At 48.8% G+C, this 23,728-nt stretch overlaps 1 protein-coding gene across 2 annotated transcripts; it reads left to right on the forward strand.

The window, feature by feature from the left end:
• The first annotated feature begins 14,341 nt into the window (after positions 1 to 14,341).
• LOC119276552 lies at positions 14,342 to 23,617 on the forward strand. 2 transcript variants are annotated; one of them, XM_037557646.1, is made up of 9 exons: positions 14,350 to 14,480; positions 14,517 to 14,672; positions 14,785 to 14,852; positions 14,995 to 15,142; positions 15,226 to 15,306; positions 22,675 to 22,761; positions 22,909 to 22,994; positions 23,091 to 23,211; positions 23,394 to 23,617. In XM_037557646.1, exons 1-9 carry the CDS (start codon positions 14,415 to 14,417, stop codon positions 23,466 to 23,468), a joined length of 888 nt encoding a protein of 295 aa, XP_037413543.1. In that variant the 5' UTR covers positions 14,350 to 14,414; the 3' UTR covers positions 23,469 to 23,617. The 2 variants fall into 2 exon arrangements, with proteins under 2 accessions (XP_037413542.1, XP_037413543.1); XM_037557645.1 differs by having other exon boundaries at positions 14,342 to 14,672.
• The last annotated feature ends 111 nt before the right edge of the window (positions 23,618 to 23,728 follow it).

Genomic DNA, 23,728 nt, shown 5'->3' on the forward strand with positions numbered 1-23,728 from the left:
CCCCGAGTGGGAGGATTGCTCTCCACTCGGAGTGTTTTTTAACTTACGCGAGTATGGGGTCACAGCTAAGCCCCCGACTGGGAGATTGCTCTCCACTCAGAATGTTTTCTAACTTAGGCGAGTACGGGGTCCCTGCTAAGCCCCCGAGTGGGAGGATTGCTCTCCACTCGGAATGTTTTTAACTTAGGCGAGTAAAGGGTCGCAGCTAAGCCCCCGAGTAGGAGGATTTCCCTCCACTCAGAATGTTCTTTAACTTAGGCGAGTATGGGGTCGCAGCTAAGCCCTCGAGTGGGAGGATTGCTCTCCACTCATAATGTTTTTTAACTTAGGCGAATCAGGTTCGCAGCTAAGCTCCCGAGTGGGAGGATTGCTCTCCACTCGGAATGTTTTTTAACTTAGGCGAATCAGGTTCGCGGCTAAGCCACCCACTGGGGGATTCAGATAAATGATTACGGGAAATCAATCATTAAGATACTGCTAAAATCTTGTCTTTGGTAAGCAAACTGAAGGACTCTTATTACAACTCGTCGATCCGAGTGATTTTAGGTATAGAACGGGCAAAGCAGCTCTGCGTTCCACGCACGTGGCTCGTCCATATTCTTGGCTACATTGTAGATGTGGTATGCTCCATTGTGAAGCACCTTGGTGATGATGAAGAGACCTTCCCAGGCCGGAGCAAGCTTGTGAGGCCGTTTCTGATCCACTCAGAGCACAAGGTCTCCTTCCTGGAACGCTCGACCCCTGACATTACGGGCATGGAATCGACGCAGATCTTGCTAATAAATGGTCGACCGGATCAGAGCCATCTCGCGTTCCTCTTTCAGGAGATCAACTGCGTCTTGGTGTGCCTGTTCTGCTTCAGCTTCTGAGAAGAGTTCCACCCGGGGAGCATTGTGCAGCAAGTCACTCGGAAGCATAGCCTCGGCGCCGTACACCAAGAATAAAGGGGTTCGGTCAGTCGACCGGTTTGGCGTCATTCTCAGCCCCCATAGGACGGACGGTAACTCAGTCACCCAAGCTCCAACAGTGTGCTTGAGGTGGCGCATCAGTCAGGGTTTACACCCTTGAAGGATCAAACCATTCGCCCTTTCTGCTTGCCCATTTGGCTGTAGGTGTGCAATAGACATGTAGTTCACCCAAGTGCCTTGGGAAGCACATAATGCCTTAAACTCATCAGAATCAAAATTGGAGCCGTTATCTGTGATAATGCTGTGAGGAACTCCATATTTGAATATCAACTCCTTGATGAAACTGACGGCAGTGGTTTAGTCAAGGTTTTTGATGGGCTTGGTTTCAATCCACTTAGTGAACTTGTCGACTGCTATGAGCAAATGAGTGAAACCACTTCTGTTGGTCTTGAAGGGTCCAACCATATCCAACCCCCAGACTGCAAATAGCCAGACGAGTGGAATAGTCTTCAAGGCAGACGCATGCTTGTGAGACATGTTGGAGTAGAACTGGCAACCTGCGCACTTGTCGACTATATCCTTTGCCATCCCATTCGCACGAGGCCAATAAAGTCCCTCTCGGTATGCTTTGGCCACGATGGTCCGAGAGGACGCATGGTGACCACAGGTCCCCAAGTGGATATCGTTTAAGATCATTCGACCTTCTTCTGGGGTGATGCAGCGTTGAGCCACTCCCGTGACACTTTCTTTGTAAAGCTGTCCTTTTATCACGGTAAAAGCTTTCGAACGACGGACTATCTGGCGAGCCTCATCCTCATCCTCTGGGAGTTCCTGCCTGAGCAGGTACGCGATGTATGGCACCGTCCAATCGGGCATGATCACTAAGACTTCCATGGTCAAGTCGACCACAGCTGGAACTTCAATCTCAGTCGGATTGGTTGAACTTATCAGTTGCGGGGGTTGTTCCTTGAAGGGATCTTCTTGTACTGACGGGGTGTGGAGATGCTCCAAGAACACGTTGCTGGGATAGGCTTCCGAGTGGAACCTATCTTCGCCAGATCATCAGCAGCTTGATTCTTGATTCGGGGTATGTGGTTGAGCTCTAACCCCTAAACTTCTTCTCTAGCTTTCTCATTGCATTTGCAATAACCGGTCATTGCTGGACTCCTGACGTCCCATTCCTTCATTACTTGATTAACCACTAAGTCTGAGTCGCCGTAGACCATCAAGCATCGGACGCCGAGTGAAATGGCCATACGCAACCCATACAATAGTGCCTCATACTCAGCTTCATTATTTGAAGAATCAAAGAGGATCTGGAGGACATAACTGAGCTTGTCTCCTCTTGGGGACACCAAAACCACCCCTGCGCCAGAGCCATTCAACATCTTGGACCCGTCGCAGAACATAGTCCAATGCTCCGACTAAATCTGAGTCGGTTGCTATTGTTTAATCCACTCTACGAGGAAGTCTGCTATAGCTTGGGACTTGATGGCTTTCTTTGCCTCAAACTTGATATCTAAAGGAAGGAGTTCAATCGCCCATTTTGCCACTCGACCAGTGGCATCTCCGTTATTCAGAATTTCTGACAATGGGGTGTCGCTGACGACTGAAACTGAGTTATCTGAAAAGTAGTGTGCAAGTTTCTTCATGCTCAGGTAAATCCCATAAAAAAGCTTCTGATAATGAGGATATCTCTGCTTGGACGGGGTCAAGACCTCTGAAATGTAATACACAGGGCGCTGAACTTTGAAGGCTTTGCCTTCTTCTTCCCGCTCGACCGTGAGCACTGTGCTGACAACCTGTCTAGTGGCTGCAATGTAAAGAAGTAAAGGCTCCTTGCTGACTGGAGCAGCAAGCACCGGCTGGGTGGAAAGCAGGGCTTTGAGCTCTTCAAACGCTACTTCAGCTTCGTCATTCCACTCGAACTTGTCAGACTTCTTCATCAGTCGGTAAAGAGGCAATGCCTTTTCACCGAGGCGTTAATCGACTCAATGCAGCCAAACAACCAGTAAGCTTCTGAACATCGTGCACACGCACAGGGCGCTTCATTCGGAGGATTGTGCCAATCTTCTCTGGATTTGCATCGATCCCCCATTCGGAAACGAGAAAACCGAGTAGCTTTCCACCTGGGACTCTGAATGTGCACTTTGATGGATTGATCTTGATACCATATCTTCTTAAGTTGGCAAAGGTTTCAGCGAGGTCAGTCGGCAGGTCGGAACCTTTGCGTGACTTAACCACTATATCATCCATGTATGCTTCCACATTCCGACTGATTTGGGTGAGCAGGCACTTCTGAATCATGCGCATGAATGTGGCACCAGCATTCTTGAGGCCAAAGGGCATAGTAACATAGCAAAAACACCCGAACAGGGTGATGAAAGTTGTATTTATCTCGTCAGGTCCATACAGCCAGATCTGATGGTACCCGGAATAAGCGTCCAGAAAGGACAATCGCTCACATCACGTAGTTGAGTCGACTATCTGGTTGATGCAGGGCGGAGGAAAATGATCCTTCGGGTAGGCACGATTAATGTGCTTGAAATCAATACACATTCGAAGTGATTTGTCTTTCTTGGGGACCATAACGACATTGGCGAGCCACTCGGAGTGGTATATCTCGCGGATGAACTCGGCAGCCAGGAGCCGAGCCACCTCCTCGCCAATTGCCTTTCTCTTCTCCGCGATGGACCAATGGAGATGCTCTTTAACGGGTTTTTCCTTCAAGCCGACTCGCAAACGGTGCTCAGCCAGTTCCCTGGGTACACCTGGCATGTCAGACGGCTTCCATGCAAAGATGTCCCAGTTCTCATGGAGGAACTAGATGAGCGCTTCTTCCTATTTGTTGTCGAGTGTTGTTGATATATGGGTTGGAGCAGCATTGGGGTCGGTCGGGTGAATGTGAACCGGCTTTGTCTTGCTGGACGACTGGAATGCTGATTCTGAGGCAGGCCTCTTGGCACGTAGCAAATCACTCGGATCTGTCGTCTTCTGGTATTCTTGAAACTCCACTGCTGCCATCTGCTCATCTGCAGTCTTCGAACCGTTCTGAAGACAATCCTCTACTCTTTGTCGGTTTCCAGTAACCGTGATCACGCCTTTGGGGCCAGGCATCTTCATCTTTAGGTACACATAACACGATCGAGCCATGAAACTAGCATAAGCAGGTCTGCCTAGAATGGCATGATAGGCATTGTCAAAATCCACTACCTCAAATGTCAACTTTTCCTTGCGGTAATTCAAGGAATCACCAAAAACCACATCAAGAGTGATCTGACCGAGTGAATTGGCTTTCTTTCCCGGGATGATACCATGGAATCTCATGTTGCTCTCACTGAGTTTGGACATTGGAATGTCCATCCCTCGAAGGGCCTCAGCGCACAATATATTCAGTCCACTGCCACCATCCATCAAAACCTTGGTCAGTCGGGTGCCTCCAACGACTGGGTCGACCACCAATGCTTGTCGCCCAGGGGTAGCAACGTGTGGCGGGTAGTCAGACTGGTCGAATGTAATAGGGGGTTTTGACCACTTCAAATATCTTGGTGTTGGTGGAGCAACCATGTTCACCTCTCTGTTAATAACTTTCAGTCAACTTTTGCTCTCAAGATCAGCAAAAATCACCAAGGTGGCATTAACATTGGGGTAACCACCATCATCATCTTTGTCTTCCTCCTTATCAGACTCCTTGTCCTTTTCACTGGCTTGGCTTTCTCGGAAGCTCTGGATCAGGAGACGACACTGTCGAGTGGTATGCTTGGCGAGAATCAGATTCCCCTCCTCATCCTTTTTGGTGTGTATATGACATGGCAAATCCATCACATCATTTCGTGCTTGATCCTTCACTTTTTTAGGGATCCAAGGCCTAAAGGCTTCCCCTTGAACTTTCCTTGGTTCAAAACTGCTGCTTTGGCAGGGCCTGCTGCCTCAGCCTTTCGCTTCTGCTTCCGACTAAAATTTCCTCCTCCGGTGTCCTGGGCGACTGGTACGTTCTTGCCACTTTGGAGTCGGTCCTCTTCTTCGCCGATAGCATACTTAGTGGCAATCTTCGGTCCGACCGAACTACAGAGAGCATCAAAGGAAGGTGCTTCATGGCCACCTCATCACTGCCGCCACCAATATGCACAGCCACTCGATAGTCTTCTAACCAAGTGTCAGGCTTCGATTCTCCTGTGAACTTACTGACGCCAGTCGCCAATCTGAAGTTGTGAGGGATCTCAGCGGCTCTGATGGCTCTTCCGAAACACTCATGGCCAGAAATGTGGACCTTGTTTCCACCGGGCATGTCTCTATCCAGCCCTTCTCTGTATGTTCTGTTCCGGTCGACCAACCCCTGAACAAGGACTAACCTTGCATCGAATCCAGGCTCTCTTGGGTCGACTGGAACTCTGCGGTCATTACCATACGGGCGCCTGTCGTCATACCATCGGGGCGCGTACGACCCGTCTCTCGGAAGAGGCAAAGGCACTCGATGGTGGTTGTCATGGGCGTACTCCCGGTCGAACTCTCCACCAACTCTTCCCAGGTGCTAATCTCGACGGTGATCACGATCTTCACGTCGCAAAGGCGGCCCGGGACTGTGTGATGACTGAACTGTATCTGCCCTTACTGATCTGCTGTGGATCCTGTTCCGCGACTGAGACATGGCGGAGTTCAGCTCTCCTGCTGCTCAGAGCAGCGTTCTGATATGTTCCAAGCCCCTTCCAGCCTCTGAATGGGACGGCTGAATGGACTCTGCTATTCGCTCAACATCTGCAAGATTTTGGATCAGTGTGCGGAATACCTGAGGTTCGGGCGAAAACAATTGTCGTGGACGTTGACTGGACTCGGCGATCAGTCGACGGGCACGCTCGTCGAGAGAATGTTGGAGATTCTCCAAACGAGTGCGCTCAGCCAGCGTGGCCAGGCGCACTGCCTCCAAGGCCCGAGCCTCGGTGGTTTACCCTATGATGGGGGTCTGGAGGGCCTCCGCGTTGCGGCGGTGCAGCTCTTCCCTCTGCTGCGAGTTGAGAGGTTGAGGCTCGTACTCTTCATGGTCGAATGACGGGCCATCGCCGCCACCGTTGCCGCCGCTGTGGCGGAACCCAGGTGGGCTGCGACGAGAGTCGACCATAAGAACTTCTGTCGCGGGGTCACAACTCTCGCTCTCGGAAAACATGTCTGCAAAGCCAGTCGACAGGTCGACCGGACCGCAGTGAAATTCATCGAGCTCGATTGCCGCGACTTGGGGGGTGGCCGTCTGGCGAGCCACTGCATGCTTCACCCACCGCTGAAGCCGCGACCGACCAGATCGCTTGCGGTGGCGTCCAGTGGAGTGAGAAGGCAATGCGAGGACCGACCGATACGGGGTCGATGGCTGTCGAAGGAGGACGCCGCATGCACTCGCGTGGAAGTGCGACAATCCTGGATCGGGAGAGCCTCGACATCGAGGGGGGCTTCCTGGAGCCAGGCGGAGTCATCGGCGACGAAAGTGAGCGCATCGAGTCGGAACTCGTGGCCCATGACCAAACCGCTGCTAGAAACCATGTTGATGAAGGTCAGAGAAAACGCAACCTCGCCGGAAGTTGCTAAGACACTTTGCCCCACGATGGGCGCCAACTGTCGTGGTGACAGTAAGAATAGGGGGTAAGTATGAGGAGGCGGGGCCCTAGCTATGGCGAGGTTGTACACACGAGTTTACGAGTTCAGGCCCCTCTTGGAGGAGGTAAAAGCCCTACGTCTCGTTGCCCTGAGGTGGTCGACTGGAATATGGGTTTGTGTTACAAGGGGTGTGAACGCTTGTCCCAGAGGAGGGGGTGGCTTATATAGAGTGCGCCAGGACCCCAGCCATCCTCCGTTACAGGGGTTCAATGTACATTAAGATAGGGCATTACTGGTAATGCCAGCTATAAAGTGTTGTTAATGACCTTTAAGACTACGGAGTGAACGCCAGACCATTGCCATCCTGAGTGAACCTATGTCTTCTGTACTCCGAGTGGTTTCACCTTGGTCGAGTGAAAGTGGGGGGGGGGTATCCAAGTGAGGTGACTGGTCGAGTGGATTGCACTCGATGGTTCCAGTTGATACTTCCTACTGTGTTTTGAATGTCTTTGCTTCTAGGGTAGTGACCTTGGGTGGGGCGTATAGGTCAGGCCTATGACCCTACCCTAGGTCTATAGCATCGTCATGTACCTCGCGGTCCGGAGCTCCTGGATGACGCCCTCCATGACGTTTGAGAGCCGCCCACTGGCCCTTCAGGTTGGCATCAGACATCATTGAAGGAGAGCTTCGAAGCGCTAGACGAAGATTGTGAAAGCTTTCGGAATGGATCTAGATCACTAGAGCTCTAGAGGCTGTGTGCGATGGCAAATGGATGGAAGCATGGGGAAAGTGGTATTGGTGCCCCTTGCCTTTATAGGTATGTGAAATACCAAAGGTACTTTTACCATGCGGATTAATCGACGTGTTCCAACCCTTGGTGTCATTATGCACGTATGGGGTGAAACAAATCCTTGATGATATCCCCGGAAGTATGGAGCATGATCTCTGCTTTGATTGTACGTTCCAATAAGAGAATCGCCAGAGGCCGTGATTCGAGTAACAGTAACTGGCTCGTTTTGGTGTAGGTGGCGATGCTTCGGTAAAGTTGTCAGGCCATAAGCACTATTCATGCCTATGCGGCAGGCTTTCGAGGCTAAGTTATCTAAAGACTTCGGATGTCGAAATATGACTCTTGAAACATATGAACGGCGGGCAATCCCGTTAGAGGGGGAGCTCAGTAATTGCCTTGAATAAAAATCTCGGGTTTGCATAATAGCCACCCAGAGGGGGCAACTTGCCTGTCAAGCGGAAGACATGGGGATGAGGAAGATTGCGGACTCCGGCTTCGAAGACAGTTCAGGGGCTACAGATGGTGTCCTGGACTAAGGGATACCAACCTAGTTGGCCCACAGTCCATGGGCCGAACTTATGGCCCACAGGTCTTATAAGGAAGGACTCCGGAAGCCTCAAACCCCAGCGTGACTAAGATGGACTCTGCGGAAGACTTGACGTGTACCCTAAGGATTGCTCCAGCTGTTGGCATGTGTTTCCCTAGTTGGCAATCGACCATGTGTAACCCTAGATACCACTTGTACCTATACAAGCTGAGGGGTTTAGTACGTAGAGACACGATCACAATTACTCACCTTAGGGTTAGAACACAACATACGATCTCCAGGTAGATCAAGCATGTATTTGATACATGATCATCAATACAATCAAAGCAGGACGTAGGGTTTTACCTCCTCGGGAGGGCCCTAACCTGGGTAAACACCATCTCCTGTTACCCATTGATTCGAGATCTGCAGTTCAGGCCCCCCTACCCGAGATCGCCAGTTTTAGTACCGACATATGGTTTTTTGTCAGTTTTTTTTATAATGAATTGGACAATTTGGTTTTCCCTAATTAACCGTGCAACTCTTTTCTTTTTAATAAACTAGACCATGATGGCGCGCGTTGCTGCACCCGTCTATTTTTCCTATAGAATGGTAGGAATATCTTATATCGATGCATGAGAGAATTGAACTCCTATTTTCGGTGAAACACTTGAATTTCTTATCCATCTCATTTACTCCAACCAATTATTGACCATTTTATGTGACTATTCTTCTATATTTGTCAGGTTATCTTGTCACCAACCATGCCGCAACCATGTCAGAGGTCACTAACATGTATTGAAATATATATTGCAAAGATAAGGCGTTCACATGGTATAGAACAAATTCAGATCCAGCTAGCTATCTAACAATTAAGAACAATAGCTATGTATTTTCATAGGATTCAAGCATCTTACAATACTCCCAACAAAAAGTTCAAGTGCACACATAGCAACTGAATCAATACTGAAAGACCCCGTGGTAAATTTATGAACTCCGATACATTGAATCTGCTCAACATGAGACGAAAATAAACATTGCGAACCTTTGCATGTCTTTTCACTTTATACAACCTTAAGTGAACGTCTCACAAAGACTTCATAGATATAAGAGCATGATTGTAATGATGTTCTCTTGTCAATAACTGACAAAATTCTCTAAAAAAATGAAATATAAGAGCCAAGCAATTTTTCACAAGAGAAAGTGGAAAAGACGCAAAGAACAGAAGCAGGATTACTGTTGCTACAGCCTGCAAGTATGGTTCGATATTCTGTACATGATCCATGTCTCGATTGTCTCGAAAAGAAAAACTTGGATAAGGGAGTACACCTACACCCAGGATTAGGAAGTCTGGTCTTCTATTTGTAATTCTGCAATTTCTCTAGTGTCAATTCCAATTCGAAGCTTTAGTTTTCACTGAGACTAATGAGGTGATATTTGGAGGTTGCATTGCCTATGAATAAATGCCTGGTGAGCCAAAAACAAAATTCCACTTTTCTATAGCATCAAGTCAAACAATGGAAGCCTAGAAAGATAAGATAGAGTGATAGAAGGAAGCTACTAATAGTAGAAAGATGCATAAAGATACAGAGAGAAAAAAGGACAAGCAATCAAACAACTTTTATCCTGAACATTTTCAGCTTGAGTAACCTCTGTGCAACCTGTGAACTAAAATAGAGTTATGTCATTTTCCTCAATTTAGCAAAGATGCTTTGCATTCAAAACAATATGTTTTACTGTGCAAAGGTTGATTACCTCGAGCATAAGTCATGTTCAAATGTTGGGATAATCCCAATGATCACAGACCTGGAGAAACACATAACGAATTTAACTATGTTGACTTTGGCTTGGGTATTCCTCAAGGATTCCCATGCCTGTTCCTACAAAATCTTGTAACATCAAACCATTATTGCCCCGTAAAATGTAAAACCATTGATCATTATGGTTCTGCATCACTTTTGTACATTTTCTCTTGTTGTAACATCTAATTTATCCATGATTTAGTTGACCAACAGAATCTACATGAAAATAGTTGCTTGTCTGAAAGCTACATATAGCATACGTCAAGGTTTGTTAAGACATAATACACCCAGCAATCTTATTATACATGGATTCGAAACTTGAACCAAACCAGATTGCTTAGCACACACATTAATTGAAAATCTGAATGCTACATACTGCATTCAAGTTTGCTAAGCCAAAAAACACCCTACAATATTTGTAACTAAGTAACACCACACCTGCAATTTTGTGGTACGAAATATAAATTCTCCAAAAACTAATTAGCCATATAAAATTTTTGTCATGCAAGGACTAATGAGCTAAATATTGCAGGTTCACGTTCACCAGTATGACATGGATTCTCCTCCTATAAAGTAGGAATTACTTGTATATTACTTCCTCCGTCCCAAAATAAGTGACTTGACTTTGTACTAACTTTACACTAAAGCAAGTACAAAATTGAGTCACTTATTTTGGGATGGAGGGAGTATTAACATATGAATATGAATTTGTCTTGTATTACACTTCCACAAATTGGTTAGGTTTTCTACCTCTTGTGTCATTTTACAAACCAGCTACTGTATCGAGAAGATATATTTGCATCGAGTGATCTTTTTGTGAGATTAGTTTCAGTTCATCTCCTTTCAATTTTTTTGCACATGATATTAATTAAACTTGTCCATGATGTAGCACCAAATCATGGATAAATGGGAGACAAAATCTGAGCAGCAGTGTTTGCTGCTCAATTATCCGCCCACTATAACCACTAAGTATCCTGACATTTATCACTCGAGCACAACTGAGATAAAAAAATCAGGATAATAAGTAGCCTATGAAGTAGACACAGTCACATAGTATGTGCAGGACATACATTGGTTGTTGAATCCAGAGACGGGAGGACCACGATGGCGAGAGAGAAGTGACGGTTGAATAGGTGAATTAAAATAAAGCACGAACAATGAGAATAAAGAAACTCACCAGGAACTTGTAGTGTCGATCTCGCCATATGAGTTGCGTATTGCCAGCGGCGGCACGAGGGAATCAGCAATTCTAAAAACGAGAGAAGTTGTGTAAACATGTGTAGGACCTTGAGAAGAGGTGTCTAGAGGGGGGGGGGATTAGACACTAAGTACCAAAGTTGCAGTTTTTAACTTCTTTAAGTTTAAGTGGAGTTTAAGCACAAATTTAACATTCACAACATATAGCAAGCAAGCATGCAAAGAGTATATGAGCAGCGGAAAGTAAAGCATGCAACTTGCAAGAATGTAAATGGAAGGGTTTTGGAGGATTCAAACGCAATTGGAGACACGGATGTTTTTGGCGTGGTTCCGATAGGTGGTGCTATCGTACATCCATGTTGATGGAGACTTCAACCCACGAAGGGTAACAGTTGCACGAGTCCACGGAGGGCTCCACCAAAGAAGGGTCCACGAAGAAGCAACCTTGTCTATCCCACCATGGCCGTCGCCCACGAAGGACTTGCCTCACTAGCGGTAGATCTTCACGAAGTAGGCGATCTCCTTGCCCTTACAAACTCCTTGGTTCAACTCCACAATCTTGTCAGAGGCTCCCAAGTGACACCTAGCCAATCTAGGAGACACCACTCTCCAAAAAGTAACAAATGGTGCGTTGATGATGAACTCCTTGCTCTTGTGCTTCAAATGATAGTCTCCCCAACACTCAACTCTCTCTCATAGGATTTGGATCTGGTGGAAAGAAGATTTGAGTGGAAAGCAACTTGGGGAAGGCTAGAGATCAAGATTCATATGGTAGGAATGGAATATCTTGGCCTCAACACATGAGTAGGTAGTTCTCTCTCAGAAATAGGATACTGGAAGTGTAGGTTTGTTCTGATGGCTCTCTCCATGAATGAAGAGGAGGTGGAGGGGTATATATAGCCTCCACACAAAATCTAACCGTTACACACAATTTACCAATCTCGATGGGACCGAATCAACAAACTCGGTCAGACCGATTTAGTAAACCTAGTGACCGTTAGGATTTTCGGTGGGACCGAAATGCAACTCGGTAGGACCGATATGGTTAGGGTTAGGGCATAACGTAATCTCAGTGAGACCGATAACACAAACTCGGTGAGACCGATTTTGGTAATTAGCTAACCAGAGGGTTGGTCAGGCAAACTCGGTGGGACCGATTACTCAAACTTGGTGAGAGCGATCTTGGTAATAAGTTAACCAGAGAGTTTGCATTGTAATCTCGGTAGTACCGATTAAACAAACTCGGTGAGACCGATTTTGATAATGGACATACGCAGAGAGATTACAATCCCATCTCGATGAGACCGAGATCCCTATCGGTGAGACCGATTTGCCTAGGGTTTGTGGCAGTGGCTATGACATTTGAAATCGGTGGCGCCGGATAGAAAAAAACGGTGTGACCGATTTTGGCTTTAGGTTTAGGTCATATGTGTGGAAGTGGGAAAGTGGTTGAGGGTTTTTGGAGCATATCACTAAGCACTGTGGAGCAAGGAACTCATTAAGCAACACCTCATCCCTTCTTGATAGTATTGGCTTTTTCTATAGACTCAATGTGATCTTGGATCACTAAAATGTAAAATGAAGAGTCTTGAGCTTGAAGCTTTAGCCAATCCTTTGTCCTTAGCATCTTGAAGGAGTTCCCACATCCTTTAGTCCATGCCACTCCATTGTTGAACTTATCTGAAACATACCAGATAAAAGTGTTAGTCCAACAAGAGATATGTTGTCATTAATTACCAAAACCACCTAGGGAGCACTTGTGCTTTCAACATTGCAGTAACAGCGCCGGGTGCTCCTCTTTTACTGAACCCTAGTACCATGGATTCCAAGCACGACCTAGTTTTTTTCGTCTCCTTTGTCATCGATGTCCAAAACTGCATCCGCAACCGAAGAAGTAGGGAAGACAGGGAAGAAGGTGACAGAACGACGAAGATAGATGCAGAGGCATACCTAAGAGTGGAGCTAGCTTCCATCAGTGCCCCACAGTGGCAGTCGTGGCGAACCTATGGCCGACGCTGCCGTAAAAGAAAAAACTTGATGTCAAGAGGAATGATGTGGCGCCGCTTGCTTCGCCGGGGAGGGGCCATGGAGGAGAGGATCTGCCGCCGCCGCACACTTAGGATTCAGATCATGGATGAGAGGGCAAGGGAGGGGCGCAGACGGAGAAGGGGATGAGTCGTGACTCGTGGGGTGGAGCATGGAGCGGTCGCTCAGCTTTAACGGGTCCGTGTACGTACCTGTAACCCGAATAAGCTAGAATCTGCAGATTTTGTTACAGGAGCAGCTGCCCAATTGACGAAGGCTCCCGACCCGCAACAATGGTGACCCGTAAATCTATCTATTGCGGGAAGTGCTGCCAATCGGATGGCCAGGAATGTTCAAAAGCTTGATCCGATGGCTGTAAAGGCAGAATGTCTGAGGAGGCTCCTAAGGTGCACAATTATAATGTTTTAAAATAAAATATAACAATCCTGCCATTTCCAAACATAATATAGTCGTTTATGTTTGTGTAATGGAATGAATGAATTATACTGTATCAAACTGAATCGTCCAACTCCAGACCTCTTACTTCATCTTCCTCCCCAAATCCTCCAATTCCTCTCTACTTTCGAAGATCCACACCCTTGTGTGACATAAGGAGTGCTACTGGTATGTAGTAGAGGTGTTGTGATGGAAGCCTTACTTCTATTAGCGTGCGACTGACTGACTAAATAATTGTTGTGTCGCCTTAAGAGAGAGTCGAGCTGAAATCACACATTTACAGCCAAAAGTGTTGTTCTAATCCCGAGCCCACGTGAGCTCGAGTGAACAGTAAATAAAATAAGTTTTTAAAAAGTCAAAAATTCTGTTTTTTCTATGTGAGACATTGCCAAATGTTTTGATAGCCAAAATTTCATCATGAAATGATATATAGTGGAAAATGTAAAAAAACAATATCGATGCTTGAAAATGCATTTGAAAATAACATTTTGGAGCATCAATTTTTTTTCACGTTTTCCATGAATGTCATCTGGTGATGAAATTTTGCAAGCCAGCAAACATTTTGTCAATGCTTCACACAAAAAATTCAGATTTTTTTTAGAGAAAACTCCGGATCAGACTAGAAGACGTAAGGTCTGTTTGGTTGGAGACTAGTGTGACCAAGCCAAAGTGTGGCTAGCCACACAAGTATGGCAAGCCACACAAGTGTGGCTAAGAAATTGGACGCCAAACTTTGGCAAAAGTTAGCAAAAAAATTGTCTCTTTGATAAGTGGGCCATAGGGACAATAAAATGTGGCAAGTCAAAGTATGGCAAAAACCGAACACATGCTTGGCAAACTGTGGCTGCCAAATTTTGGCTTGGCAAACCGTGGCTGAGAACCAAACAGCCCCGTAATCGCAGGGGAGCTGACAGAGTGACAGACCCACACGACACGACAGGCGTCCACAGCAGCCAACGAACGAGCCAAACCAACCCCCAATCCATTCCACGGGCAGAGACATCTCTGCGACGCGCGTGGCGCCACGACGCCTCTCTTGGGCGCACCAGCAGCATAAACACAGAGTACATGGCGGCACCGGGTTGCGGCCCCCTCCTAACCGCCGCCGTCTGCCCGTCTCCACGTCCATGGCCACCCTCGCGCCACGCCCCGACCTCCTCCTCGTCGCTCTGAGAAGGTCCCGCGCTAGGACTCTTCGCGCACGCGCCGCCGCTGTCCCACGTGCCCGCCGCGCTCCGGTGCCACCGCAGGCAGCGCGGCGCGTCTTCCTCGGCCTCGGCGCCGCTTTCGTCGACCAGCTCGCCCGCATGGCCTCCGGTGGTACCCCGTCCCGCTCGTTCGTGGCCGCGGCGCGGCCAAGGCAGGGGGTTTCCCCTGTCGAACAGGTTCGTATGCGTAACACTTTCTCTGCTTCCTCCTAGAGTCCTAGTGCGCCGTGCGCGCGGCGTGGCACCGGCATGTCTTTGAGCTGTGCGAATTGTCCGTCGTGCTTTGCAGATTTTGAAGAATGTGGAATGGCCGGACGAGTTCCCTTTCAAGCCCGACGACTTCAGCCGCTTCGACGAGTAAGTAGCTCGGAGCACACTCACCACGCAGTGCGCGTGCAAAATTTTCAGGATTCGGGGTAGCCAGTGGCTTATAATTCTTGTATCTATTTGTATGACCTGATACCCCGCTGATGTATGGTTCGTTCTTGTTACTTGGCAGGTCATCAGATACTGTGTTCTATTCGGCTCCCCGTTTTGTCACGCACATTGACGACCCAGCAATCAGAGCGCTCACAAAATACTACTCCCAAGTTCTTCCTCCAAGCAACACTCCAGGCGTGGCCATCCTGGACATGTGCAGTAGCTGGGTAGGAATTTTGGAGTTCGCAAGTATCCACGTTCATCTTAACGTCGTCTTGTGAGGTGGCTTACTGGTTTCCACCTTATGTAGGTGAGCCATTATCCGGTTGGATACCAACAAGAGAAGATCGTAGGGATGGGTATGAATGAAGACGAGCTGAAAAAGAACCCGGTATTGCTTCCTTACTGAACTAGTGTGATTTTGTACATTTGGTCTGCTATTCTCCTTTTCAGTTATAATCTTATACTAGCAATCCAGCATTATGGATTGAGGTACATGGTCTTGATTTTTATTTTATTTTGATTGAGCAACAGTTGACTCAGTTGGTGAGTTATGCTACATTCTGATTCTCCTGATGTTCTGTGAGGTAGTAGTCATATGACTTGCGAGAATTCAAATATGTATCTATGTTGCTACAGAAGAAATGACTGTTCAGAAAAAGAATACTTTTTCTTGTGGTAACAAGGTAAAAGTTAAGATAGGCATTATTTGGAATACATGGCAATTAGTCTCTTTCTTTTGACGGGAATAGCAGGAGCTCTGCCTTTGCATTATAGAAGAGAAGACATACAGAAACGGATGGACCATCGTGTGGAGGTCGCATCCCACATTACAACGTGAAGATTAGGAGACAGAAAAAAATTACAGCCCTACATAGTGAATCCCTCTAGTTGCCTCCCCAAAGCACTTGATGTCATCCTTGATGAGCCCAGCTAGAGCAGTAGCAGTCAGCTCTTTATGTTCGAATACTCGTTGATTTCTCTCCTTCCAGAGGTTTCACACAGTGTAGGCTGCCACGGTCATATTCACCCTGATTTGCTCCCTCGACCCGCTGGCGGAGCAGAGCCTCTCCCACCACTCACCCACGGTCTGCGCCTCGTCGGCCACAGCGAACATTGCATTGTGAGAGTCTCGGAACTGGAACCAAATCTCTTTGGCAAAAGAGCAGTGCAGAGCGAGGTGGTTCGCAGTTTCAGGTTCCTGTTCACATAGCTTGCAGAGATCATTGTGAGGCCAGCCTCTTGCTTGCAAGCGGTCAGCAGTCCAGTTTCTGTTCTGGAGCAAGAGCCATAGGTAGAACCTCACTTTCCCCTCCATCTTGCTCGTCCACACCCTGGCCAACCATGGCCTCTCAATCCTAGAGAAAAATTGAGCCTCATATGCCGAACAGGCCGAATATGAGCCATTGGCAGTGAGGTTCCAAACGATGGTGTCTTTCTCCGTCGACAAAGTTGTCCCTTGAACCTTGTTCCAAAGCTGAACAAACTGGCGCAGCTCCTCGGCATTGCTTATCCGGTTAAGCCCCTGCATCCATTTAGCATTATGCATTCCTTGTTTGACCGAAACTTTTTTGAAGCGGGCCAGTTTGAACACCGCAGGTGCCAAAACCATTGGAGCTTCACCATTCAACCACCTGTCCCTCCAAAAGCTTGCCAAAGATCCGTCTCCCAGAGAAATCGTGGTGCAACTGGAGAAGAGCTGCTTGTCAACACCATCGCATGGCGTATCTGTCCCTTTCCATGGTCTATCTCTCTCCTCCCATCTGTACCATTCCCAGCGTAATCTCAGGGCTCGGCTGAAACACTCGATGTTTTTTATGCCCAATCCTCCATATTTCTTTGGGGAGCAAACTTGCTTCCAGTTTACCATACTTTTCCCGCCTATTGACGTGTTATCCGCCTCCCAGAGGAAATTCTTTCTAAGCTTGTCCACCTTTTTAATCAGCCACTTATCCGGCTGAAACGCTGTCAAAAAGAATGTCGCAGTAGCCGTCACCACCGAATTGGTGTAGATCAACCTTCCCATTCTGTTGAGCAGCCGGCCCTTCCTTGGGGCCAACTTTCCCGCGATCTTATCAATCAGAGGCTGCATCTCAATCCTCTTTGGCTTACGCACCCCCAAAGGCAGACCCAAGTACTGACACGGGAGGGTCCCTTGCTGTCCACCAAAAGCGGCCATTAAGGGCAGTAAGTCAAGGCCGGCGCAGGAGATGGGGTAGGCCACTGACTTCTGTATGTTAGTTTTTAAGCCTGATGCATCCGCGAAAATCTTGAGAATGGCCTGAACCGCAACAAAGTCATTCAACACGGGGTTGAGGAAGAGCGCGGCATCATCCGCGTAGAAGCTGGAGCGGAACCTCGCCATCTGCAGTTTGAGCGGTGACAGGATGCCTCTTTCCGTGGCCAAGGATAGTAAACGTTGGAGCGGTTCCATCGCGATGATAAACAGAAGCGGCGACAGAGAGTCTCCTTGCCGCAGCCCACATTGATGCGCAAACGGAGGTCCAGGTGTTCCGTTTAGCAAAACTCTTGAGGATGAGGACGACAAAATGAGAGAAATCATGTCTCTCCATCGCTGCCCAAAACCCATCGCCTCCAAAACCTCAAGCAAAAAGCCCCAACCGTCTGAATCAAATGCCTTGGTGATATCTATCTTGAGGAACATCAGCGGGGATCTTGCACTGTGAGCAGCTTTGAGCACATTCCTTACGTACAGGAAGTTATCCTGGATCGATCGTCCTCGGATGAAAGCGCTTTGGCTGTGGGTAACAAGGTGATTTATCTCAGGCGCCAGCCGCGAAGCAAGCATCTTGCTGACCAGCTTCGGAATGCTATGCATGAGGCTAATAGGCCGGAAATCATTCGCGTCTTGTGCTCCTTCTCTCTTCGGCAGCAGCACGATATTGGCTGTGTTGATGATGTTCCAATTCTGTCCTCTCAGGCTGTGCACGCAATTAACAGCAGCCAGCAAGTTCACTTTGATTGTTGCCCAGCATTCCTTAAAGAAGGCCCCGGTGAAACCATCTGGCCCAGGCGCCTTCTCACCGTGCGTGTCTTTGACCGCAGACAACAACTCCTGCTCAGAAAAAACTCCCTCAAGGTGGCTTAGATCTCTTGACGGCAGCCCCAGGAAATCCCAGTTTAGCCTGACCGAGCGGACGAAAGGAGTCCCCATAAGCCCCAGGAACCTGTCAAAGATGATCTTGGCCTTGCCCTCGTGCTTTGAAACTGGACCATCAGCACCATTGAGCGTAGGGATGTAATTCTTCCGTCGCCTTCCGGAAGCTCTTAGATGGAAAAACCTCGTGCTTGCATCCCCCTCCCTAATTTCAGTTATTCTTGATTTTTGGCGCCATCTAGCTCTGTCCACTGCTGCGAGCCCCAACAGCTTTGCCTTTAGTCGCGCCCGCATCTGTCTCTCCTCCGTCGAGAGCTCCCTCTCCTCTTGAGCCAGGTCCAGACTGAAAATCACATCATTAGCCAATGCCGATACGAAGACAGTCCATCGGGTCCGCTGCTTATTCCATGCTTTGAGAGCCTTAGCAGTTCTAGAGAGCTTTGTGTGAAGCACCCGGATGGGATCACCAGATCTGACCTCCTTCGCCCATGTGCGCTGCACGATCTCAAAAAATTCCGGACACTTCAGCCAATGATTTTCAAAGCGAAAGGCTTTGGATCTGGTTATCTCCATCCTTTTCAAAACCAGCGGGCAATGGTCAGAAACACTAGTCGAAGCAGGGGACAGCTGAAAGTGAGGAAAGGTGGCCTCCCAGTCACTCGTCACCATGATCCGATCAATCTTGGTGAGCGTGACATTTTCGCGCTCGTTAGACCAAGTGAAACTTCTCCCCAGAAGCGGAAAATCAATCAACTCCAGGTCATCAATCGCAGCCCTGAATCTTCCCATCATCCGCAAGTTTATATTGTTGTTGCTTTTGTCTCTCGCTCGGCAGATCATATTGAAATCTCCGAGCACCATCCAGCGAGGTAACATGTGCAGCTTGATCCTCTTTAACTCCTCAATAAACTGAACTTTGTCCTCCTCAGATTGAGGTCCATAAACTCCAGTTATCGACCAGCACATCCCATTGGCCCTGCTCCTCACAGTTCCTGACACGGAGTGCAGCCCGGCCGCCAGCGGCTCAACTGTGATCTCATGATCGTCACAGCCAGCAATTAGAATCCCTCCTCTGGATCCATTAGCTGGCAGAGAGATGAAATTATCAGCGAAACGCGGCCCCAAGGCTTCAAGCACCAGACCTCTAGTCATGTCACCAACTTTTGTTTCTTGCAGGCAGACAATCTTGCAATTTTGCTCAGCAACAAACAGCTGCACCGCCCGTCTCTTCGCAGGGTTATTCAATCCCCGCACATTCCAGTTCAAGACGGCGAAATCCATAAAGAAACCAAAACACACTCAGCTCTGAAGCTAGCATACATACATTTAGTGATGGGCAACACGAAGCCCGACTCCACACCACGGACTTGGGAGACAGGAACCTCCCTTGTGGCGCTATCGCGCCTACGACAAAGAACAGCAACATACGCTAACATGGATCGAAAGCAAACCCACACAGTCGAACACCCCATGCGGGTCAGACACAGATCGCTTGACCTGCCCCGCAAGTTTCCTTGCCTTTGCTCTTCCCAGCGGCCTCAACTAGCGATTCGATCGCCGCAATGAAGCCACCTGGCAGCGGCTCCTTGTACAGCTCCCTGTACCTCTGCAGATCGGCCGCGGATGCAGCCACCTGCGGCGAACCCTCCTCCCAGATGCCACTTTTCTTGAGCAGAACCATCTTCACTTTGTCCATGGTGGACCAGCCCGCGGTAGGCTTGGCAGCTAGCCTACCACTGCTTCTTCTGGAGAGCGGATCCGCCTGGCCTTCTTTGCGGCGGCCGCCGCCCGCCGGCGTGGGAAGCAGAGCTGTGGGTGGGGGAGCGGAGCAGGAGATGAGGAAGCTCGTTAGCGGATCAGGCGGCGCCGCGTTTTCATCCTCAGCCTCGTCCGGCCCACCCTCAATCCCATCAGCGGCCGACTCTGAAATGGGCTCTGTGCCATCTTGTGACCTGGATCTTTCGGACTCCAGCTGGCGGCCCAGGAGCAGAAGGCCCCCAGGCGGTGCCTCTCGAGGCGAGAGCGGCCCAAAAAGGCCCTCTCGCTCCACGCAGCCTTCCCCACCTCCAGCCGCCTCCTCAATCATGAAGCGATCATCAACCTCCTCCTTTCCATCTGGCCCCATCGAGATGGGCTCCTCTTTTTTTTTAGAAAAGGAGGATGACCCCCGGCCTCTGCATCTGGGAGATGCATACGGCCACTTTATTAATTATTCTCGAGGACCTTACAAAGTATTACAGACAATATTCCTGAATCCACCATCTCGGCAACATATGCCGCTACTCTTACCCATATGATGAAGGGATGCTAGTTGGGCCACTACCCAAACCACTCACCTAAACCTAACATCAAAAGCCGGAAGCCCCAGCCGAGCCACATACCGGGTCTGGGGCACGATCCGGTCAGACACTCTCTTGTGTCGTCGCAGCCATCTTCCACAGGTCCATCTTCAGAATATATTGAGTCTTCTACCTTGTGTAGGCCACTCCGCCATCGACGTCACCATGACGCCAGACAGCTACCTCCACCTATGCGAGTCCATCTCCGCGCATCGGGCGACAAGCCTCCACAGCGCCATGCCGCCGATCTTCGCCGCCATCAATGAGTGAGATGAAGTACCGCTCTACCACGGCATGTACAAGGTGAGGAAGGGCGAGGTCCCCATCGGAGACACGGCCGGAAAAGAAGCACCGCAGCCACGAGACACTGCCCGGAGCTGCGACACGGTAGATCAGACGGGCCGCCACCAGGAACCAGACAAGCTCGCCATGCACACCCAGCATCCCCATGCCCAAATCGGCGCCTTCAAGAAGGTGACAATGCTGTGGCACCGCCGCCGCTTAGCCACCGGGGCTAGGGTTTTCACCCGGGCGCAGGGGAAGGGGGGAGTCAGGGGAGGTTTAGCCTCGGCGCCGCCACCAAGGAGGGAATGGCGTCCGGGACGCCATCGATGCCGTGACCGCCACCGGCGGCCAAGGGTTTCCCCCGGCCAAGCACCCTGCCGCCACCTCCGAACCAGCAACAACATCAGCAGGCGCGTGCACGCCGGAGATCCAGGCCGGCCGGAGGTCATGCATCACGAGCGGACCAGATCGCCTCCGATCTGACGAGGGGAGCCCGGGGCCTCCCCGCGCCATGACCAGCGCCCACCGGAACCTCGCTGCCCGCGCAGCCGAGGGGATCCGGCCTACCTCACCGACGAGCACTCCCCACCGCCGAAGGAGCGCCGTCCGCACCAGCGAGGCCGCCGCCTCAGATCCAGGCCCTCACCAGCAAAGACCATGGCAGCCAGAGCCGGATGCATCAGATCGGGCGGATCCGGACACCAGCGCCATGGCAACGCGCAGATAACCGGGAGACGACCCGCCGTGCCGAGTGCCCCCCAGCGCCACGAGCAAGGTCCCCCGCCGCCGCCGTCGGCCGCGAGGCTTCGCCTTGCGGCGTCCTCCGGCGGCGGCGGAGAGGGGTGGCTGGGATACTGGTGGCGGCGGCTAGGGCTGCAGAGTCCGCCCGTGTCGCTCGCACGGGAGCGACGCGGGGGTGTTTTCTTTTCCCCGTCTTTAAATGGGGAGATTTTCACTTCCCGGCCTCTGCACCAACTAAGGATGCATACGGCCATTTTAGTATGAGTACCAAGATAAACATGGTCCTCAGAATTTTTTAAATGAGTATCAAGATATTTCTTGCTGAGTAGTTCCACCACACATCAAGCTTGATCCTCAATAAACGGGGGGAAACCCCTGTGCATCACCTGTCAATTCTGGGAATTGAACTCGGGTCGTTGGGTTGCACAACCACATACCCAACCACTGAGCCAAGTAGATGCCTAAAAATGGGGAGATTTTCACTTCCCGGCCTCTGCACCAACTAAGGATGCATACGGCCATTTTAGTATGAGTACCAAGATAAACATGGTCCTCAGAATTTTTTAAATGAGTATCAAGATATTTCTTGCTGAGTGGTGGAACCACATATCAAGCTTGATCCTCAATAAACAGGGGAAAACCCCTGTGCATCACCTGTCAATTCTGGGAATTGAACTCGGGTCGTTGGGTTGCACAACCACATACCCAACCACTGAGCCAAGGCTCTGGTAAACAGATGGGCGCCTCTGCGCCACTCTCCGCTCTTGCATGGGAACATCCATGCACGTCGCTCACCGCGTCGCCTGGCGTCGTCCCCCCTTCCTCTTCAGGCTTTCCTCCCTCTTTTCCTCCCATCGGCGGGACAGAGAGCTGCTCCGGCTGATCCTCGCTCAGCTCCCGCAGACTTTCACGAAAGGGGGCAAGCAGCTCTTCCTCCACAGCCCGCTGGCCACCCTCGCCCATGCCACCTTGAGCTGTGGGCACCCCAGGCTCTTTCTATAACTGAAGTATAGTAACTCGATACGATATAGTAACTTCATTTCTTTCAGATACAACTTTGGTTTACGGTTGTGAAATGTGTGTTTTGGAATATATGTATTCATTAACTATTGAGTCTCGTTGAGGGCTCTCCATTGGGGCCATGGCAAGTAATTCTAAACATGATATTGTACATGTACTCTGCTAGAAATGGCTCTTTGTACTATTAACACGTCTTGCCACTTGCTATTTCTTTTCGGCTGATACACCAAACCTAAATCTTTGCTGATGATAATAGGTTTTGACAGAGTATGTTGTGCAAGACCTCAATCTGAACCCGAAGCTTCCTTTCGACGATAACACCTTTGATGTTATAACCAACGTGGTATGGTGTTCTTATGATGAATTCAGTCCGGCTGAACAATAGGGTCCATCTTTTGTAGGCCATACCACATATTACTAATTGTACTTCTAGGCCTCTATCTCTAGTTGCATTTACGGCATGATATTAAATTTCCTTTTTTTCTTCTAGGTTAGTGTAGACTACTTGACAAAACCAACGGATGTTTTTAAGGAGATGAGACGAATACTTAAACCATCTGGGTTAGCTATCATGAGGTAAGAACTAGCATGTCCATTTTGTAAGAACATTTTTTTGAATATCAGTTTTTGTTTCTGTAATTAGTTCTAAACACGATTTAACTCTGGAAATAGCTTTTCAAATCGCTGCTTTTGGACAAAAGCTATATCCATTTGGACATCAACTGGTGATGCTGACCATGCTTGGATAGTTGGTGCATACTTCCATTATGCTGGAGGGTTTGAGCCCCCTGAGGTATGCCATCTGTCTAATAATTACGCCACGACATGGTGTTCCTAGCAACGGTTCAATGGCCTCCTAAATTTTGCATTTGCATGTACCTGTACATACTAGTACTAGGTACATGGTTGTAACAATCTCCGCCTTTATGTGTTCAAATCAAGCCCCTTGATGCAGATCCTTTTCTGTTTCTGCAGGCTGTTGATATATCTCCCAATCCAGGACAAACAGATCCGATGTACATTGTTTGCTCTAGAAAGAAAACAGCTTAATTAAATATATTTTGTATCGGAGTTTTGCTTAAAAGACCAAATACTAGCTGACGCATATATGTTTCTACCAAGAGGTGACTACTGACGACTCCGGTCTATATATATGTACACGACTTCGTTTGTTTATTTATGTGGCACTCACTTGTATATTCTGCAGTGTTATGTTTTTTTCTTTTAGGAAAAGGCAGGCGTTCTGTTATTCACATGCTTGTATATCTCTAAAAAGTGAATAATGGACTAATATGTTTTATTAACTAAAA

This window comes from Triticum dicoccoides, chromosome 3B, assembly GCF_002162155.2.
Source record: "Triticum dicoccoides isolate Atlit2015 ecotype Zavitan chromosome 3B, WEW_v2.0, whole genome shotgun sequence".
NCBI lineage: Eukaryota > Viridiplantae > Streptophyta > Magnoliopsida > Poales > Poaceae > Triticum > Triticum dicoccoides.